At 38.4% G+C, this 18802-nt stretch overlaps 2 protein-coding genes across 3 annotated transcripts; one reads left to right on the forward strand and one right to left on the reverse strand.

The window, feature by feature from the left end:
• Nucleotides 1-1823: 1823 nt before the first annotated feature.
• Nucleotides 1824-10607, reverse strand: ttll12 (tubulin tyrosine ligase-like family, member 12). Its single transcript, XM_086059341.1, has 14 exons — nt 10387-10607; nt 9293-9450; nt 8346-8544; nt 8094-8253; nt 7627-7760; nt 7442-7518; nt 6225-6341; nt 5852-6040; nt 5487-5598; nt 4547-4698; nt 4193-4274; nt 4025-4093; nt 2440-2578; nt 1824-2093 (listed from the first exon to the last, which is right to left on the reverse strand). Exons 1-14 carry the CDS (start codon nt 10528-10530, stop codon nt 1942-1944), a joined length of 1884 nt encoding a protein of 627 aa, XP_085915467.1. The 5' UTR covers nt 10531-10607; the 3' UTR covers nt 1824-1941.
• An 11-nt stretch (nt 10608-10618) lies between these two features.
• Nucleotides 10619-17277, forward strand: sult4a1 (sulfotransferase family 4A, member 1). 2 transcript variants are annotated; one of them, XM_086059343.1, is made up of 8 exons: nt 10619-10897; nt 12308-12381; nt 12653-12783; nt 13045-13125; nt 15166-15292; nt 15410-15504; nt 15736-15874; nt 16036-17277. In XM_086059343.1, the coding sequence occupies exons 2-8, from the start codon at nt 12315-12317 to the stop codon at nt 16170-16172; spliced, it is 777 nt and encodes a 258-aa protein (XP_085915469.1). In that variant the 5' UTR covers nt 10619-10897; nt 12308-12314; the 3' UTR covers nt 16173-17277. The 2 variants fall into 2 exon arrangements, with proteins under 2 accessions (XP_085915469.1, XP_085915468.1); XM_086059342.1 differs by lacking the exon at nt 10619-10897 and having other exon boundaries at nt 11565-12381.
• The last annotated feature ends 1525 nt before the right edge of the window (nt 17278-18802 follow it).

The following is an 18802-nucleotide window of genomic DNA, read 5'->3' on the forward strand; positions in this document are numbered from 1 at the left end:
ACTCTTTGGCACTCACCTGCCACCATGACGACGAGCAGCAACCAAGCTGACAGCAGCATGCTGAATGAATTTCTTTCAACTCCTATTCTGCACTCCAGCTCTTAAAAGCTCCTCCCTGGTACCGTCATCATTTGTAGCCACGCCTCAAAGTGCCTGTGACTTTTACTGTCATTTTGGCTACTACTGCTACTTTGCTATTACTAGTGCATCTGATGTTGTCATTTGATAAGATGCACTGTGTCATTAGTCATACTTTAAGTAGAATGAGTATGAAGTAGGCACAAAAGTAGCCATTAAAGAAAGGTTAAAGGTCAATAGATGAAAAAATAAATAGTACAAGGGTGTCATCTAGTGGTGAAACTTACGAATGCAATTTAAGAGCAGGCGAGTGCCAACTGTGGTCATAAGTGTCTAGCTGCAGACGCTAGGCGAGTGGAAACACGTGACCTCTACTGGAAACACTTGACTTCGAGTTTTTTTTTTTTTTTAAGCAAATCATTTTTCAAAACAAATAAACAACTTTATAAACTAACTATTTAGTTACTTTGAACAAAACCGTTTACAGAACATGTAGAATTGTTGAATATAAATGATGTATACAAGTAGGCGGTCTTACCATTAGGCAAACTAGGCAGTTGCCTCGGGCCTCACGTTAATAGAGGGCCCCATAAAATTCCTCATACACTAATGGCCAATACAGTTTTTACTTATTTACGCACAATAATTATGTTTTTGATCCAAATCATTTCGCTGAAATGCCAGCAGAAGGCTTCTTGTATCGTATGTATTTTGCCCCCCTCAGTTTCCACTAATGGAGCAGTCCATCTTACTGCGCATGTGCAAGCGCCAAAAGAACAGAGCGGAATGGCGCGAAGTGACAGCAGTGAGCGAGACGAGAAAGGAAAACGTTAAAAATGAAAAAGTTTATTGTCAAGTTACCAAAAATCACAAATATTTTCACTGCGTCTATGGTGACTTACAGACTGCAGCAGCAAAAAAGATCGACGCCTGTTGGGGACCCAAAAGTAGTGAGTAACTGTTCAGCTGTAAGTATTTCTTCATCTCATTGAACTTGGGAGGGCCCGTAGTATTTTTAAAGCTTTGTCTTACGAAGTCACCCCGCAAAGGAATATTTTTTAACCTTTGAAAAGTAACGTTTTAAACAATATCTCAAAGAATACAAAAACAAGTGGGAAAGTGTTTTCTTTAAGTAACACCCATTTATAGTCAACTGTCTGCTTGACACCTGTGTAATAAATAATGAGACTCACCTGTAAACACTTGTAGTCTAAAATTTGGGCTTTTTGAGCTTTGCTCCAGCGACGTTCTGTGGAGTGTACTTTTTTTTTTTTTTTTGCAACACCCTTATTTGAGTAAAACTGACAATTTTGTTTTCTAATTCATATTATTAACCTTATTTTCATGTTATAAGTCAAACAGATGTTATATAAGTTTAGTCTTGTCATCATTTTGGAAATTGTTTTTGTGTTCAAAGTGTTATTTTTCAAAGGGGGGGTGTACTCACTTATGCCGAGCACTGTAAGAATGGTGGAGTAGAGAGTATTTGCCTCAGCGATACAGCGGAGCAGACAAAATCCTGACATTTCTACATTAGCGCTTGACAATACCACTGACTAAGAAGCCTTACACTGTGTTGTGCGCGTTTGTTTCAGAATGAGACAGGGATGTGCTGTGAGAGTTGCAAAATGATGTCGTGCAATTTTAAGGAAAAGTACTGTATTGGGATTTATAGGTCTGCCTTTAAAATGATCTGTCTTTTTTTCTTTGGAAGCACGAATGGAATATCTGTACTTTTGACAACCTTGTCATTTGTATGTTTATTTTCCAAAAGCACAAAGAAATAAACCACCAAGGAAATGAGCAGATGGCGGAGAATGAGAGGTTAGAAATCTTGACTGTGCGATGTAGTACGTAACGTGATCACGCAATCTGTGTAACAGGGCAGCCATCAGGCTGGTCCAAGAAGAGTGTCTGGAACATGTGGTTGTAGAAGTCCGGGTGGTAGAGGCAGGCCCGGTGGCAGTCTGGACTGAAGTTGAACTCAAGAATCTGAGGAATCATGATTCGCTCACCTGCCGTGAATTTAAAACAAGACAGGCATTTGTTTCATTACATTACACATACATTCCTCTCACTAGATTGAAATTGCATCATAAATACAACAAGCAGTAAAAAAAAAAGTAGAAAGAATGTAAAAAAAACAACAACAAAAACAAGTCAGTCTTCTGGCAATTACTCAAGTAGCTGCAAGTATTGCTTCCACTTTAAAATGTACAACTTTTCAAAGCTAATGACGAAATAAGAACAATTTGTGACTCAATATGATCCACCATAAGGAGCACCAATGAAAAGCATACACTTGCTTTTAATGGATGTTTCCATTCCCACCAATCTACAAAGAACCGATCAAATACTTGCCATTGCCTTCCGTTCTCCACTTCAGCATGAGGTCGACAGCATAAATTGCTCGGGAGGACGGGTACGAACAGATACCATATGGGGCAGGCCGCGATGAAGAAGCCTGGAAGAGGCTCTTGAACGCTTCAAACAATTGTGCCTGAGAGGAGGAAAAGAATTATGACGTACTTGTCCACTGCTATATTCAAAATGATTAAAAGGTCTTCAGATGATGTCGCAGCTAGTAAATAGACTGATATCTAACTTCCTGTTTTATCCAAGATTCTCAATAAAGTAGTTGTCAAACTACTTGTAGTTCTTTGATCTTTGTGGGCGGAGTCTCCTGTATCGCACTGACTTGTCATTATCATTAGCCGGGGATTTAGACACGGGAGAAACAGAAGGAAGACGCTGCGTTATTTATCGTCCTTATTGCCACCACATTGCGCTACTCTCGTGATTGCTCCTATTAGCTTCTCCATGTTGACCATTCGTCGATGTCGTCTAGTGATATTTGTATTTTACTTATCCTGTATGCTTTTATTATTATTCTTACTTATATTACAGCATTTCATTCCCCTCACTTTTTTTGCCGTGCAATAACTCCCACATAATACATCCGATTTACACCGATCAAATTTCAACTTGCTTTAAAAATTCACGCCTTCCGGGGTATTTATCGTCTGATTCCATATTACTTACAGTATTGGCACAAGTTAACGTTAAATATCAACTTTTCCCCATTCGTTTGCAATGGGACTGACACTGAACTTTTTCTAAGTCCCACTTTCCCCGCCCACTTCCATACATACAACTGACCATGATTACCAGCCGTCTTATACTGCTCAGTGGTGCACTTGGTAAATTGCCTTGTCTAGTAACCAGGAGGTCGTGGGTTCAAATCCCACCTCCAAATGTACATTGTAAATAATATACCCATGGCAATTGTGCTAAGGGATATAAATGTATACCAACTGACTGTCATAGTTCCACTTTTCCATGTAAATGAATGGATAATAGTACTGCATGCCTAGGTGGCGCTATTGAGTTATTTTATTTATTTATTTTGGTGCATTTTTCCATTGGATCTCATTAGTTCCACTTTTCCATCTAAATGAATGGAGGGTACTTTTAGATAACACTTTTCCATATCAATTTCAACTTGCTTCCAAAATTCTCGCCTCCTGGGTTCAAGTGTTCTTTTTATTCATTTATCTTTCAACTACAATTAATACTTTGTAATTTTCACATAATTTATCTTTTAATTTACTTTATAAGCATTCAGCTAATAGCATTCAGCTTTCAGCATTCCCATGCAATTTCTGCAGAAATTGCACTTAGTCTAGTTAACAATAATAGTTAAAATGGCGTAGTTGTTTTTCACAATCGGCACAACGTTATTATTATAGAGACTAGTAAAGGGTAGTGTCTTTCAGGCCTTATTGTGAAACAAAAACTGATTTAGTTTGACTTTTAATGACTCCCACTAGCCCAGACTGAAATCGAGTCAAATACAAAAAAAATAAAATAATGCAACAGAGAAAAAAAACAACAACATTGATTTCTATATCCCATCATGAGAGTTCAGTAGATTTGAGTCACTTACTTCCACTTCCTTCCATGTATATTGGGGGTACTGTTTTTCAAACATGGGGATGAACTCATTATAGTGAACCTGGAGACAGAGATCATCGCAAAGCATAGCAAACTATGTGACAATGAGAACATGAAGAAACATAAAGAAACACTTTGTTTAAAACGCATTGAAAAGTACCTGCTTTAGCTCCACTCCCTCTGTATAGTTCATGACAGTGAAATGTTTCTGGTAGTCATCAAAATGGTCCAGGGAGAAAGGTCTGAAGAGGTTCAGAAAAATGTTTGCTATAGCATATACAGTACAACATACAGAAAGCTTGTGCCTTTCACGTAGAGCTCAACAAAGCAGGATGTTACCGCAAATTTGTGCGCTTTTACTCCTCACACCGAATTAGGCGCATGACTATGTCAAAACTAGCGTCTGATTTTCCCAATTGTGCTTCTTGAATCTGGGCCTCTAATTTTTTTACACATCACAAAATATCATCATCTTCTTTCTTTTTTTCACATCCACTGTAGAATTATACAGTACCTATTTGCAAAGCGCAACCAGAAGACATTGTAGGCATAGAGACGCAGAGGGTTCACAGAGCGTAGCATCAACATGTAACGGATGTCAAACTTGACCAGTCCAACGTCCTCCCTCTCGAACAGCACCGGGTTCTCGATGTATTTACACACAACCTGAAGTTAAAAAAAATAAATCTAGATAAATTCTTACAGTTGCTGCGGGTGAATAGTGTTATGGTATTCCAAGTCTTAAATGAATTCCTAGTTTGTAATTTATAAAACAAGCAAAGTGTGTGACACAATACAATAGCCCAGTTGCCGTTCATCATATACCTTAGTGAAATGTTTCAACAGTCAGGATATTTATGGATGGTTATAGCTTTTTGATTTTTTTTGCCCTATAAAGCCTGAACCATAAAATATATAATAAATAATTATTTGTAAATAGAGTATTTATTGGTCCTTTTGTACAAACAAAATATTTTTTTTGAAAATCAACTTCCACATTTGAATTTTGATACGCATCATATTTGATACATCCGGTCACAATGCTTTGTACATTTAAAGCTGTCAAAAATATAATAATAAACAGACATATCAAACATATTAGTATTTCCAAAAATCAGAACTACTACTCCCACTATTAATAAGTGTAGGTGTCTCTCGTTTCTCAATTGGGGCCATCTTGCAAGGTCGCTGGAAAAGCTGGGTGATACTGCCCTCTAATGGATTATCCGTGCAATGCATGTGTCAGATCATATACGACAGGGTTTTAATGAGAAAAAAAATTATACTCTTGAAATAGAGGGCTCAAAATGTCTTGTATTACATATGATAAGTTATGGTCCTAAAATTCTATGGAATGATAGTGTAATAATTTTTCGATTTGTGAGGGGGAACAAATGACTGTTTCTTTCTGTATACAATGCATTGTAACACCGACTAGTTTGGGCCAGCAATACCTTTGGTGTACTCTCTCGCTGTCGAATTATGTAGTTCAAATTGTTGGTAATGTGCATGTCCATTCCACGGGCCAAATTCCATGGCTTACATATCCAGTGGTTATCTTGGCCACTAAAATCCAAAAAAAATCTCATGTTAGTTGTAACAATAAATAAATACAAAACTAACAGGAACAAAAAAAAACAAAAAAATAACTATCTTTTTCTTTTTCTTTTTAAATATTAATTCACTAAGACATCAGATCTGGTATTTACCTGGCTTTGTAAACCACTAACCTACATGTGATCTGATGATGTTGGCACCAGTAAACACACAGTAATTGTTGATATTAAAAAATAAATAAAAAAACATTAAAAATACCAACCTTTGTTGTCTGTCTTGATAGCGCCTTATGAACTGTGGAAGCTCTGTCTGGAGGTTGTAAGTCTCGGGTATGACATCGGAAGCACCCTTCTCTCTCCGGGCCACGGCAGCAAGGCAATCCTTCACAATGATGATGTTTTCACAGGGAAACTGGTTAAGCAGGACATGAGGTCGCTCCACGCTGAGTTTTCTGTCAGAAAGTAAGACGTTACATTCTTCTTCTTTTTTTTTACAGAAGAAAGCGTGGAGTTCCATAAAGCAATTGCGGAATTTCAGGCTGAAGCATTGGATAAAATTATACACGGGTGCGAAGAAATCGGATGAACTGAAATTCACTCAGTGTCGTGATGAAAGTGTGTAACTCTTTTCCCAACCTGTAGTCTTTGATGTGGTCGTAGCTCCAAATGATGTCCGCCTCCTCCTCATTCTCTGTCATCTGGAAACGTACATGCTTCAAGTTGTTAATCACTTGGAATATTTCAGAGTACACCCTGGAAACAAAGTTGAAAACAGTAGAAAAGTAAGCATATGCAAGGCAACCTTGAGATATGCTGACATGTCATAATGTTGATAAACAAACCCAATTCCAAAAACGTTTGGACGCTATACAAATTGTGAATTAAAAACCGAATGCAATTATGTGGAAGTGCCACATTTGAATATTTTATTCAGAATAGAACATAGAGAAACGGGCCAAAAGTTTAAGCTGAGAAAATGTAGCATTTTAATGGAAAACTATGTTGATTTCAAATTCCATGGTGGTTATGATGCGCCAAATGTGCTCTATAGGTGAAAAGAAGTGGACTGCAGGCTGGCCATTTCAATACCCGGATCCTTTCCCTACGCAGCCATGATGTTGTAATTGGTGCTGCAATGTGGTCTGGCATTATCGTGTTGAGAAATGCAAGCTCTTCTCTGAAAGTGATGATGCCTGGATGGGAGCATATGTTGTTCTCCAATCGGAATATACCTTTCTGCATTGACGATGCCTTTCCAGATGTGGAAGCTGCCCATGCCACACGCACTCATGCAACCCTATACCATCACAGAACATTCCTGTTTGCGGTGCGGTGCCGTTTAAGGGCCCGAAGATCATGGGCATAGTGTAATAATTGTTTTTATGATTTTTCGCCCTTGAGCCTTACACACACAGATTGTTCCAGATTCTCTGAATCTTTGGATGGTGTTATGCACTGTAGATGATTACTTCAACCTTTTTGCAATTTTTCACTGGCAAACACCGTTCTGATATTTCTCCACTATCTTTCTGCGCAACATTGGAGGAATTGGTGATTCTCTACCCATCTTCGCTTCTGAGAGACACTGCCACTCCGAGAAGCTCTTTTTATACTCCAATCAAGCTTAGTGGTAACTGGTCTTCCAGCTGTTTTTTTTTTATGAGTGCAATTGACTTTTCCAGCCTCTCATTGCTACCTGTCCCAACTTTTTTGAGATTTGTTGGCACCATGACATTTTCAATCAACATTTTTCCTGTCATCTATGTTCTATTCTGAACAAAATGTTGAAATTTGGCACTTCCACATAAATTTGTATAGTGTCCCAACTTTTTGGGAATTGGGTTTGTACATACTTAAGTATTCTGTCCTTGGGTAGCGGTGAGGGATGAATTTCCACAGGAAGTGTCTCTTTGTTTTCCTGAAAAACTATCTAGATATAGCACAGACAGAACAGTGAGAACCCATTCATTGAATAATTAAATGGAATTTGAATTTGAAAAAATAAGAATTTATGCATTCACACAGTAACGCTCCCCACCTCATAGTATGAATCTGCCGGCTCTGTGGTATTTTGACAAACTCCTTGTAGGTCAGCAGGTATCCATGGTAACAAACAGCACTGCCTAACTAGAGGGTCTGATTTACCATATGCAAAGTCACGGGTTATTTCATCTGTGAAATGAAATAATTCAAAATGAGTAAAACATTTATCTCCTAATTTTACACGGGGAAATGTGTTCACGTTCATAAATGTAGGAAGGTACATTTCAAGGGGGAGTTTACAGTAAAAAATAAAGGGAAAAATAAGGCAGTTTTTGTCATATGTAACCCTCCAGCACAAAACAGACCGCTTGGGTAAAAAAAAATATTTTTTTTTAATAGATGTATTTTCTGAAAGCCTAGAAAGATGCTTTCCATTAATTTACAGATTGCAGTGTAACCATCTGGAATATTGCCGATGTTTCATCCCTAATCTGTGATGTGTATGGGAGTGTTTGCCATCACCTCCCTCTTCCAGGTCTCTGAGCGGCCAGAGTACAGTGAAGGCTGCTTGGGCCTCGGCAAAGAAGAAGGGCGCCATGCCACTGCTTGGCTTGTCAGAGTGATGCACTTGAGAGCCAAACTCATCCATGATGTACCACACTGGAATCTTCTCCTCCGCACACTAAACATCACATCATATTAGGAATAGAAAACAAGTGCATGGCCTTATCTACAGTAGTCGTCCACATATTGGCGATGTCATTTTCTATGTACCCCTTGTGAAAGTTGATAGGTCTGGTTGTACAGCCACATGTGCTCCATCACCAGCTCCACTCCATCAGCATCGCTCTTCTTCCCACTCAAGTCCAAGCCCATGAGGGAGGCCATTCTGGGCAACAGGCCAGGAATCTGCTCCAGCTGCCGACGAGCATGATCAACACGGTATGTCCAAGCATGGTCCACCAGGAAAATACTGCAGTCACAAGGTGATGCACATGGGTTAAATGCGTTTCAGTTAAAAGCTCATTCAAGACTGTAAAGTTCCTTGAATAAATTCTGCATAAAAAATAATTCTCAAATAAAATATATAAACGGCAACTGACAAAAGTCGATAAATTTAAAAAAATAATAGTGAAATCTAACCAATAAAAATCTGACATTGCTTTTTAATTGTGGGTCAATTAAATTATAATGATAATAATAATAATAATGAAATGGGCTTGGACAAAAATGATGCCCCTAACAAAATAATTTATTTTGAACACAGGGATACGACGTTGCGTTTTTTACTCTATGCTATGTGCAATGCTGTATTAAAAACAAAACAAAAAAACACTCGTATTTGGTTTATCGTTTGCAAAGGTTTTAATGACTTCAAAAGAAAAGAAACTGCTCTGGAGATGACAGTACTGCACTTATTGTACTTCAAAGTCTGTGGACTGTTAGTACCTGTGGTATTTGATTTGTGGATGTCTGTTTTTAAAATATTAGTACTTCTCATTTTTACTACACAATACTTACCACTGTTTACAGCCCACAAAAACAAAGCATTTTTGAAAAAGAAAAAAAAACTAATAAAAACTAACAAGTCAGCTCTGAAAACTAATTTAAAAAAATTACTACATTTGAAAAATAAAATAAAAACTAAGTATAATCCAAAACTATCTGCATAATAATTTGGAATGCAATATATGTACAATAACAAGACATGTTGGCTATACCTTGTAGGCTGTGAAGCTTGCAGTCCACTCTTGCAGGTAACAACCACTTTGGAGCGCATCGTTGTTCCAGGCTTGTCCTCATCCCTGCCGTTCTTACCACCATTGTCATCATTTTCTTGAATTCGGATGATTCCAAACACCTCACCAGCATCGTAAATCTGTCAGGAAAAGAATGTATGATATATATATATATATATATATATATTTATATATATATATATATATATATATATATATATATATGTATGTATATATAGCTTTGTATGAGGCTGTCCTTTGTGAAGCGCTTTGTGACTTCTGTCTGTAAAAACCGCTATATAAATAAAGTTTACTTACTAGTGTAAACAATATGAGACATGCCCTCCCTGAGCCGTCACCTTATCGAGGTGGAGGGATTTGTATGTCTATTTCGTATGTATGCCAACTTGCCAAGCAGGTGTGGGCATACTTAATGCCCTCCAGTTTACGCAGGGAAGCCCTTCTTCGATTAGCTGAAATGTTTCAGCGAAAAATATTGGTGTGCTCCCAGTCAACTCTGGAGAATTACTGGGATGTTTCAAACTGTCACTTGCCCTAAAACTGGATTTAAATAGCACAAATAGAACATTATTCATGTGAAGAGTAGTGCGGGCTGTAGATTGCCATGTGCTTTGTTAATCAATTGTTTTATATTGAATGTATTTAATATGGAGGACTTTCGTTTTAATTTCTCATTCCATCATTGTATTTATTTATTATTATTATTATTAAGAAAATTCCACCAAGACGGCGGCCACTTGTCACGTTGCTTTAGTTGCTACTGTACTATAGCATTGCTAGCAACAAAGAAATGAGTGGATTTTCACCACGCGAGAAAAAAAAATGCTTTAACCTGCACAGCTCGGCGTGCAGCATGTTGCCCAACACGAGTAACGTAACCGTAGTCTCTATTCATTCACACTTTGTATTTGATCTAAGATGAACAGCAAATGATGTGTTATTTCGTATGAACTGTTGGTAGACCCCTACTACAAACACGGGAGTGACGTTAATTGATCGCTGAAGTTACCACGTGGTATAGTACTTTACGGGGACAACAACAACTTATCACTGACCTCGTTGGTGAGTTTATGGTGCAGGCTCCTCCAGTAGGTTTCAGGTATCGCTGACCCTTGCAATGCGTTGTGGTATAACATTTCAAAGGTCTTAAATTCTTCCTCTTCGTCCCTTATTAAGGATTTGCCAGCAATTGTTGACATTTTTACAGCAATGATCTATTTTTCCACTTTACTGGAACCCGGAAGTGAGTAGAATTATTTTGACCCGTAGATATGAAGTAGATAAGACACGCCTCTTTTAAGACGCGACCCAATAGCTGAGCAAGGAGGGGCAATGACGTCAACGTGTGTGTGCGCGTGTTAGGGAAGCTTCCGGGCTCGTATTGATGCATTGCTAGCACACGTTTTGGCGTTGACAAAAAAAAAGTAAACTGTGTGAAAATGTACAGGCTACGACGTAAATTCAATGTCCAGGCCCCTGCAAACATGGCTGTCACGTAGGCACGGTGGCTTGAGGGATTGACTGCTTATCTAGGGTGCGTTCGGAACTAGCTGCCATCTTTAACCGGTAGGTAGAACAGTACCCGGCGAGCTCTTGTGTGGTTACTATTGGCCTCAATAAATTCATCATAACTCGTCGAATTCTTTACCAAAAAAGTAAAATAAGACGAGAGGGAGAGAGAGCCGCCTGCACAGTTAATCTAACACAATGACATCAACTGTGAAATAACACATACGACAGATCTGGACACCCTTTAACTTTGAAAATGTTAAAATGACACTTTATGAATTAAAATCAACTTCTAAAAATTTAGCCCTGATATTTTAACTATTTTTGCTATGTAGTATGAGAAGTAACTGTGAAAAGGTTCTATCCAAACCCACCTCTTTTGAATTTAAAATGTGGGCCGTCATTTAGCACTCTTCAGTCTTGAAATATTTCTACAGCATTTTATATGAAGTAGACTTGATTTACTCCTGAAACTTGGCATGTTTTAGCCTTCACAAGTGCGTTACGTGTGTCAAACCAACAGCCAATTTCAAAATGCGCCCTCCAGTGGACACAATAAGCAACAACATTTACTTTTATTGGGGGGGATAGCAATCTCAAAAATAGCAGCGAATGAGTTATAATAAATTGTAATCCCTGTGGTCCGAGTTGGCCACCTTCATGGGTTAGTTCTGGCCCACTGACCATAAATTTGATGGCCCTGGTCTGTCTGTCTAAAGTGCATTATGTTCGGTATTTTATTTATATTTCCATATTTACATTTGTTATTGTTTTTAATTAGTGCTTTATAAATAATGTTGAGATCTCTCCATGGCCTTCCCCAGGTACTTCGACTTCTGCTCACGTTACACAAATATACATTTTAGATTAATTCGAAAATTGCCCAGATGTGAAAAGCGATTATTAATACCCCGTGTTGTTTGTTAAAATGTTGTTATTGCTATTTTTGTACATTTGTTGTTCACGCAAAGGGAAATGTAGTTTAATGACAGACGTGTTACAGATTATGTTAATCATACTTAAAACGGATTGTATTTAAAACGACTTATTTTTAAGCTTCTAAGTTCATTTGGTGAATGAACGAGTATTTACAACGTCAGAGGGGTGTGACTATAGCTCATGATGTCGGACTGCATGGGAAAGATATGTGACGTATAACACCGGTGTATTTTTGTAATAGCAACGGAATATGCGCAGGTGCACGCATCTTTGAGCCTTGCAAAAGGACTGATGAGACGCGCTACGTCACTTTTCTTGAATTTGATTCGCCCTGGAAGCTGTGAAGAAGCTCCGCAACCTACATCGGCCGCAGCATCCGATGCGTCACTCGTTTTCATCCGAAACGGGAATTAAGAGCTAATTTTGCCGTACGATGGCAGAGAGCGAAGTAAATACGCCAAGTACACCGATTGAGTATGACAGCAAATACTTTGAATTTGATGGGATTCGGTTGCCGCCTTTCTGCAGAGGAAAGATGGAGGAAATCGCCAACTTCTCCCTCAGAGGGAGCGACATATGGATTATTACATACCCCAAATCAGGTAAACAACATCTCCTTCACCAAATGTACATGCCACACTTGCAGTAATACAATAATTGCAAACGTCAGATGTCCCCCTAAATTTACACTCTTGGGCTGCCCCTTAATTCATATGTTGTTTTTTCCCCCCTGTTGTATTAATGTCGTAAACAAAAATCTTAAGTAAATAATCTTTTTTTTTTTGCAAGCAAATTGTGCAATAAATTATTGAATTGTGTATGTCTTTTATTTATTTATATAAAAAACAAATTTGAATGGCTTTGTCATTTTAGGCACCAGTCTACTTCAAGAGGTTGTGTATCTTGTGAGTCAAGGAGCCGACCCCGATGAAATTGGCCTTATGAACATTGATGAACAGTTACCTGTCTTGGAGTACCCTCAACCAGGCTTGGACATCATTAAGGTATTGTGTTTCAAATGATGTTATGGCATTGATTTTGCTTATCCCCGGCTTAATTGAAAAACCGGTCAGCAAGGCAGATGAATGGTTGTTCCATTTAGTCCTAACCAAGTTTACAACATGGTCAGCACTTGAATGAGATTTGCATTTTTACTGTGATGAGCGTCACAAACCCAATTGGAATTTCAAGTGGGATCACATTAATTGAATTGAACGATCAACATTGTTACTCTTCACACGAATGTTTTCCATTCCCCCCCGCAGGAACTCACGTCCCCGCGTTTCATCAAAAGTCATCTCCCCTACCGATTCCTTCCCACAGGAATGCACAATGGAGAAGCTAAGGTCAGTTTTATTTTGGTTTCTTCTTAGGCTAAAAATAAAAACGAGCGGCTCATGTTAAAATATACTGACATCACAGGTAGAACAACAAAAGTGACGGCGTTTCTTAGCTTATGCTGTAACCCAAACAGGCAGACTTGGAACCTCAACTCTTGAAAGCGTGCAGTTAGTTGTTTGATTGTGCTAGCTTATCAGCGTATTGTTTGCCTCGCCCTTCTTTGGTATACTTGAATTCACCAATAGGACTTTGATATTTGAATGAGAACTTTAGTCCCGTCTTTTGGTCTGTTTTTTTTTTTTTTACAAATTAACAGTGTAGATTATTTCTGCAAAGATTAAGAGAAATGTGGTACTGAAGTGTTGAGATGTAGCTTTAAAGTCTTTTTTATTTTATTATTTTTTTTTTTTATCATTTCAGTTGTCTGGATTTTTTGGGCCTAAAATAACAAACAAATAAAAAAAGAAAAGCCCAGGTATGGATTCTGGCTTTCTTGCATGAGTCAGCCCTCCCCCACTATGTAAGTACTGAGCGCCATCATTCCATCAGTGGAATGAGTTATTTAGTAATAATAAATTGCCCATTTATTCATTCTTCTTTGCTCTCATCGGCGGCAGACACGTTCTCTTCCCTTATCTTTCCTGCTCGCTGACTTTATCTTGTATAGTCTTTTTATCTCAACGCTATCACTCGAGCCTCCTGTTGCATTTTCCTCCAAAATCAAAATCATGGAATTAATCAGCTGGACTCTCAACACAATGGACCAAGTATTCTCGACGAGGAGACCAGGATAAGGGGGGGACCTGCATGTCCGGATGGAACGTTTGTGGTTGGATTCCTGAAACAAGTGGAAGATTGTATGCCTGCCCATCCTTGTTGTCGAGGATGTCGAAGACGCGTACATGAACGGAATTTTGATAACAGGTATTTTGCTGTTTTGAGACTTCTTGCAATATTCAGTTGTCAACGGCAGCACTATTGGACCTATCAAAGCTGCCAATTATGACCGAGAGAGCTCAATCGCAGAGTGGATGCCATTTCTTGGCGAGATGGAAACCAACGTGGAGCAGTTGACGGCTCGCCTTGAAGAAACGACCACATTTTCAGCTAATTGATGCCCATTGAGAGGTCCAGACAGAGACGGAGTTAAGGATGACTGAAAGTAAAGTCAGTTTGACCTAAAAGCATCTCTTATGTTGTCTAGACCTTGGCGAAGGCTACTATCTCTCCTGGATGTTTTTACTATAACCCCCCCCCCCCCCCCAATCTTTCTACGCACTTTGGCTCGCTTAACGCAATTGTAAACATTTGACTTTTAAGAAATCGTGAAATAATCCTGTACAACTTTCTATTAGGGGTGGGAATCTTTGATTGTCTCACGATTCAATGCAATTCGGATTTTTGGGTGTGCGATTCGATTCCGAATCGATTTTCGATTAAGAAAGATTTTTGATTCAAAATGATTTGATTGACAATGATTTTTGCTTCAATTTATAGATGTTCAAGGAATCGTAATGATCTACTCCAGTCTGACTCGCTAATGCTAATTAGTGCGGCTACTCGCGGCACTTTTATCACTCAAAAGAACGGCTCCACGCTGCAAAAAACAACAACTTTTATTGGAATAACTTGATCGTAACTTTTTCCTTCTACTCTCTAATGTGGCTCCAACTTAACAGTGTATCAGACCGCGTGGAACCACACTGCCCTTATGTGGCCAAATTGTGTACAACATGAACAGCGCTCCCAATTAAGGCACACACAAACAAAGGGAAGACAGTATAAAATTATTTAAATAAAATCGATTTTGGGACATTTAAAATTGATTCTGAACCGTACTAAATGAGAATCGGGATTCTTATGAGAATCGATTTTTTGGCACACCCCTACTTTTCATCATTTGTCTAGAATTGTTCTGGTATATTAAAAAGAAATCAAGAAATTGAACAAACGTAAAATAGAAAAATGTAAGTAATTATCTATTCGTGCTTTCTGAGCCCCCCCCCCCAAAAAAACCAAATTCCTTTTCTGTGGTTTTCCACCAGATAATATATATGGCTCGTAACCCCAAAGACCTGGTAGTATCCTACTTTGAGTTTCATCGATCTCTTCGGACCATGAGCTACCGAGGAACCTTTCAGGAGTTCTGCCAGCGCTTTATGAATGACAAGCGTAAGTACGGCGGTTACCAGATGACATTCGTTTCGTTCAGTCACTGCTCTGGTTCTTGTTCTGTCCGCAAACTCGTACATCATTTGTTGTTTGTTTTTCCCCCCCTCCTCTCTGTAGTTGGTTATGGTTCCTGGTTTGAGCATGTTTTAGGATTCTGGGAACATCGTATGGACTCAAATGTTCTCTTCTTGAAATATGAGGACATGTACAAGGTAACATTGCACGCTCATGCTACATGTGCTAACAAAATGCGTTAATAATTAGCTCATGTGAGGAGGACGGTCATGGACCCTCTACATATGGAAAAAGTGCCTTGAGATGACCTTTTCGATGCTATACATGTAATAATGGAAACGCATCTAATTTGAACAGTGAGGCGGGTGTTCATTTGCGACATCTGTATTTCCTACATTTCCCACGGTTATTTTTCTTACGTCTCTTAGGATCTTGGGGCATTGGTGGAGCAGTTAGCCTGGTTCCTGGGAGTATCTTGTGACAAGGTTCAGCATGAGGCTATGGTGGAAAGCTGCAACCAGCTCATTGAACAATGCTGTAGTTCAGAGGCACTGTCCATTTGCAGGGGTGAGTAAAATCAACAATACCTGCCCTCTGACTGATCTGGAGTTCATTGCATTTTCTTCTTGTCTTTTGATGGATTTTCCCCCTTTCATTTTTATGACTGGCTCTTAGTGTGATCAACAACTACAACTAACCTTCCCTCTCATCATATATGCTCCGTGCAGGTCGTGTTGGTCTGTGGAAGGACGTCTTTACTGTGTCAATGAATGACAAGTTTGATGCCGTGTACAGACAAAAGATGGGAAATTCCAACCTGAAGTTTGATTTCTGCCTTGGAGAAAGGCCCGTTCCCACCCTTTAATCCACTCCAGTACAATTCACAGCTAGTCAGTTCATGCTCTTTTCCAGTCACTGAATACTTTGGTGTGCTTACCATGTAACGACATCTATGTCATAGAGTGACTTGAACTATACAATTTGTGATTATCAGGTAAAAAAAAACAAAAAACACACACACATATTTTTGCACATAAATGTATGTATAAATTGTTTAATTGTAGAAATGATGTATGTCAAGCTACAATATTCCAGAAAGTGTAGTATTACCCCTGCTAAGGATGATCTGTTTTAATTACTGTACACAATAATAATAATAAACCTTTTATTTTCCTGGATTTTTTTTTTTTTTAAGGTATCCTTTTGGATGTTACTATCATATTTACATTAGAATATTTACATTGAAGTTATTTACGAAATATCCCCTTCAGACCCGTGGACATGACATATTCGTGTGTCTAAACCAATAAAACGCATCATTTGGATGTTGATTTGCTTGATGTTCATGTTAAAAATGTTGCACATAAGCTTGGTAAGTTTACAACACGTTACAGACATATTATCCTGTCGTCCACTATAACAACTAAAAACAGTGAGATCCCCCCCCCCCCCCCAAATCAAAAAAAAAATCCATGTTCTTATGTGGGGGGAAAAAAGTCAAAAACAGCAAAAAAAAAGAAAAGAAAGGAATTTTGCCCAGCAGAAAAAATGCGGGTCTGAAGGGGCTACAAAAATCCCCAAAAGTCATAAGAAAATGTGAATTAATAATACATACAGACATCTTTGCTTATGTCAAGTCGAACATGATTTGGACACATTTTTCTTCACAGTCAAAAGCTGTAATATAAACCTAGATTCGTCCGCATATTGAAATATGTGTTTTATTTCCTGTAGCACACGCACTGCTTGTCAGACAGGCCACCCATTGTCCACTTTAGGAAGCACCCTATTCCGGATTGTGGTCAGGGATTATGGAGCAATAACGGGGACTGTTCTGTCATCTCCTCCATTTCTCTTCACCTTATACTCGAGATCAAATGAACCCGATACCTGGAATCACACGGCTTCAAAATGCTGCTTCAGAATTGATTTGTATTAATGGCCACCAAATTAATAAACAATGTGATGTTTTTTTTGTGTGTTCGTGCGTTAGTAACAGTGACCATTGGAAAGCGATGTTCAAAAGTTTGGGATCCTTTTGACCTTGCTTGCGTACTGTATGTACAGTATGTCTTCCAGCCAATGTTGAACGCATATTTTCAAAAACTGGAAAGAGGAACCGCTCGAAAACTAAATTCTTAGTTCTTAATAAAAAAAACTGTAAATATATCTTTGCCCTGTGTCATGTTGTCTGTTCACAAGTACTCCGGTTATAATAAGATGCACGCTTGTCCAACATTGACTTTATGAAAAAAAAAACATCGTAACTTTGCCAATTTAAATGAACACAGTCTTCCATAAATAATATATTGATCCATATCATTTTTATTTTTCGCTCTTCCACTGGATGTCCTTAATGTTGCTTTCGCTGAAGTACCAAAGCTGAGAAATTGTTTCAGCACAGTTCGAAGGAGAGCCTCAACGTTTTGGATTCTTTTTCTATTCACCTTGGACGCTTTTTTTTTGTTTTGTTTTGTAGTTCTCTAATATCTGCAGTGGCGTTGGGTATTTAAGGTTCACAGGACACATTTGTGAACCGGTGTAACAAGAGTTATAGAGCACACACACACACACACAAATAATACTACTACATTATTTTTATATTGCTGTCTATGTTAATATCTCTCAATTTGTACTAAATGTTTTCATGCGCAGTATTTTGCAAAATAAATACAATGTTGTCAAGCCCACAAATCAAGAACACTTATTTGTTTTTCAGATAGAAGTCATGGAGGCCTTTTCACAAATTCCCAGCATCAATTTGGAAATACTGACGGCATCGGGTTTGTTTGTTTTTTATACTGGTCACCTAAGAAATAAAGCTTTCTTTTGTTTTTTCCTCTCCATTTTTGAACTGATCAAGGATTGTTAAAAATGTTGAGAACATTTTAGGGTGAGATTACTGCTGATTACTAGAGATCTTCAAATCCCGCTGCTGTCGGTGTGAAGCAAGGCCCGATTGACAGCTGTCACAACCCTATGGTTGACCCCCCCCCCCTCACCCCCGCCCCCCTTACACGCACACACACAGTTTTTTTTTTTTTTTTACTACTCTACTGTGTAGTCCTTGTGAGTAAGATAGCTTTGTTTGCTTGGTTGGCTAGAGTTCCGAGAGTATTATACTCCCATTTGGTGAGCTACATCTGCTTAGTTTTGTTTGCCATTAAAAACCTTTTTACTGGCTGACCATCTAAATTAATGATGGTATTTTATCATTACCATAAATCCGTATTCCATATCAGTTCTCGTTACCTGTGAGCAAATGTTATGTGATATGAGTGTGTTCAGTCAGTTTATTTAAATGCAGCGTATATGTAATGGTATTTTTCTTTCTTGTGTAGCTAGGAAAGCAAAATGATAGAGTAAAAATAGTCTTATGTAAGGTATCTATCATTAATACATTACTAAAGATAATAATAAAAAAAAAAGATTAAGGGTAACCAAAAAATACTTGGGCTTTTTTTCAGTCTCTCAGCTTCAAGTGAGGCTGTTAAT

Source organism: Leptonotus elevatus, chromosome 17 (genome assembly GCF_054856555.1).
Source record: "Leptonotus elevatus isolate MCC_2025b chromosome 17, RoL_Lele_1.0, whole genome shotgun sequence".
Classification (NCBI taxonomy): domain Eukaryota; kingdom Metazoa; phylum Chordata; class Actinopteri; order Syngnathiformes; family Syngnathidae; genus Leptonotus; species Leptonotus elevatus.

Bases quoted from the DNA above. Each gene is read 5' to 3' on its own strand.
- ttll12 (XM_086059341.1), bottom strand. From the start codon at position 10,530: ATGTCAACAATTGCTGGCAAATCCTTAATAAGGGACGAAGAGGAAGAA. The intron at 8,545-9,292 runs GTATAGCCAACA...TTGTGACTGCAG, and splicing joins CAAGCTTCACAGCCTACAAG to TATTTTCCTGGTGGACCATG. The intron at 2,094-2,439 runs GCAAGTATTTGA...AATTCACGGCAG, and splicing joins GTGGAGAACGGAAGGCAATG to GTGAGCGAATCATGATTCCT.
- sult4a1 (XM_086059342.1), top strand. From the start codon at position 12,213: ATGGCAGAGAGCGAAGTAAATACGCCAAGTACACCGATTGAGTATGAC. The intron at 12,784-13,044 runs GTATTGTGTTTC...TCCCCCCCGCAG, and splicing joins CAGGCTTGGACATCATTAAG to GAACTCACGTCCCCGCGTTT. The intron at 15,293-15,409 runs GTAAGTACGGCG...TCCTCTCTGTAG, and splicing joins GCGCTTTATGAATGACAAGC to TTGGTTATGGTTCCTGGTTT.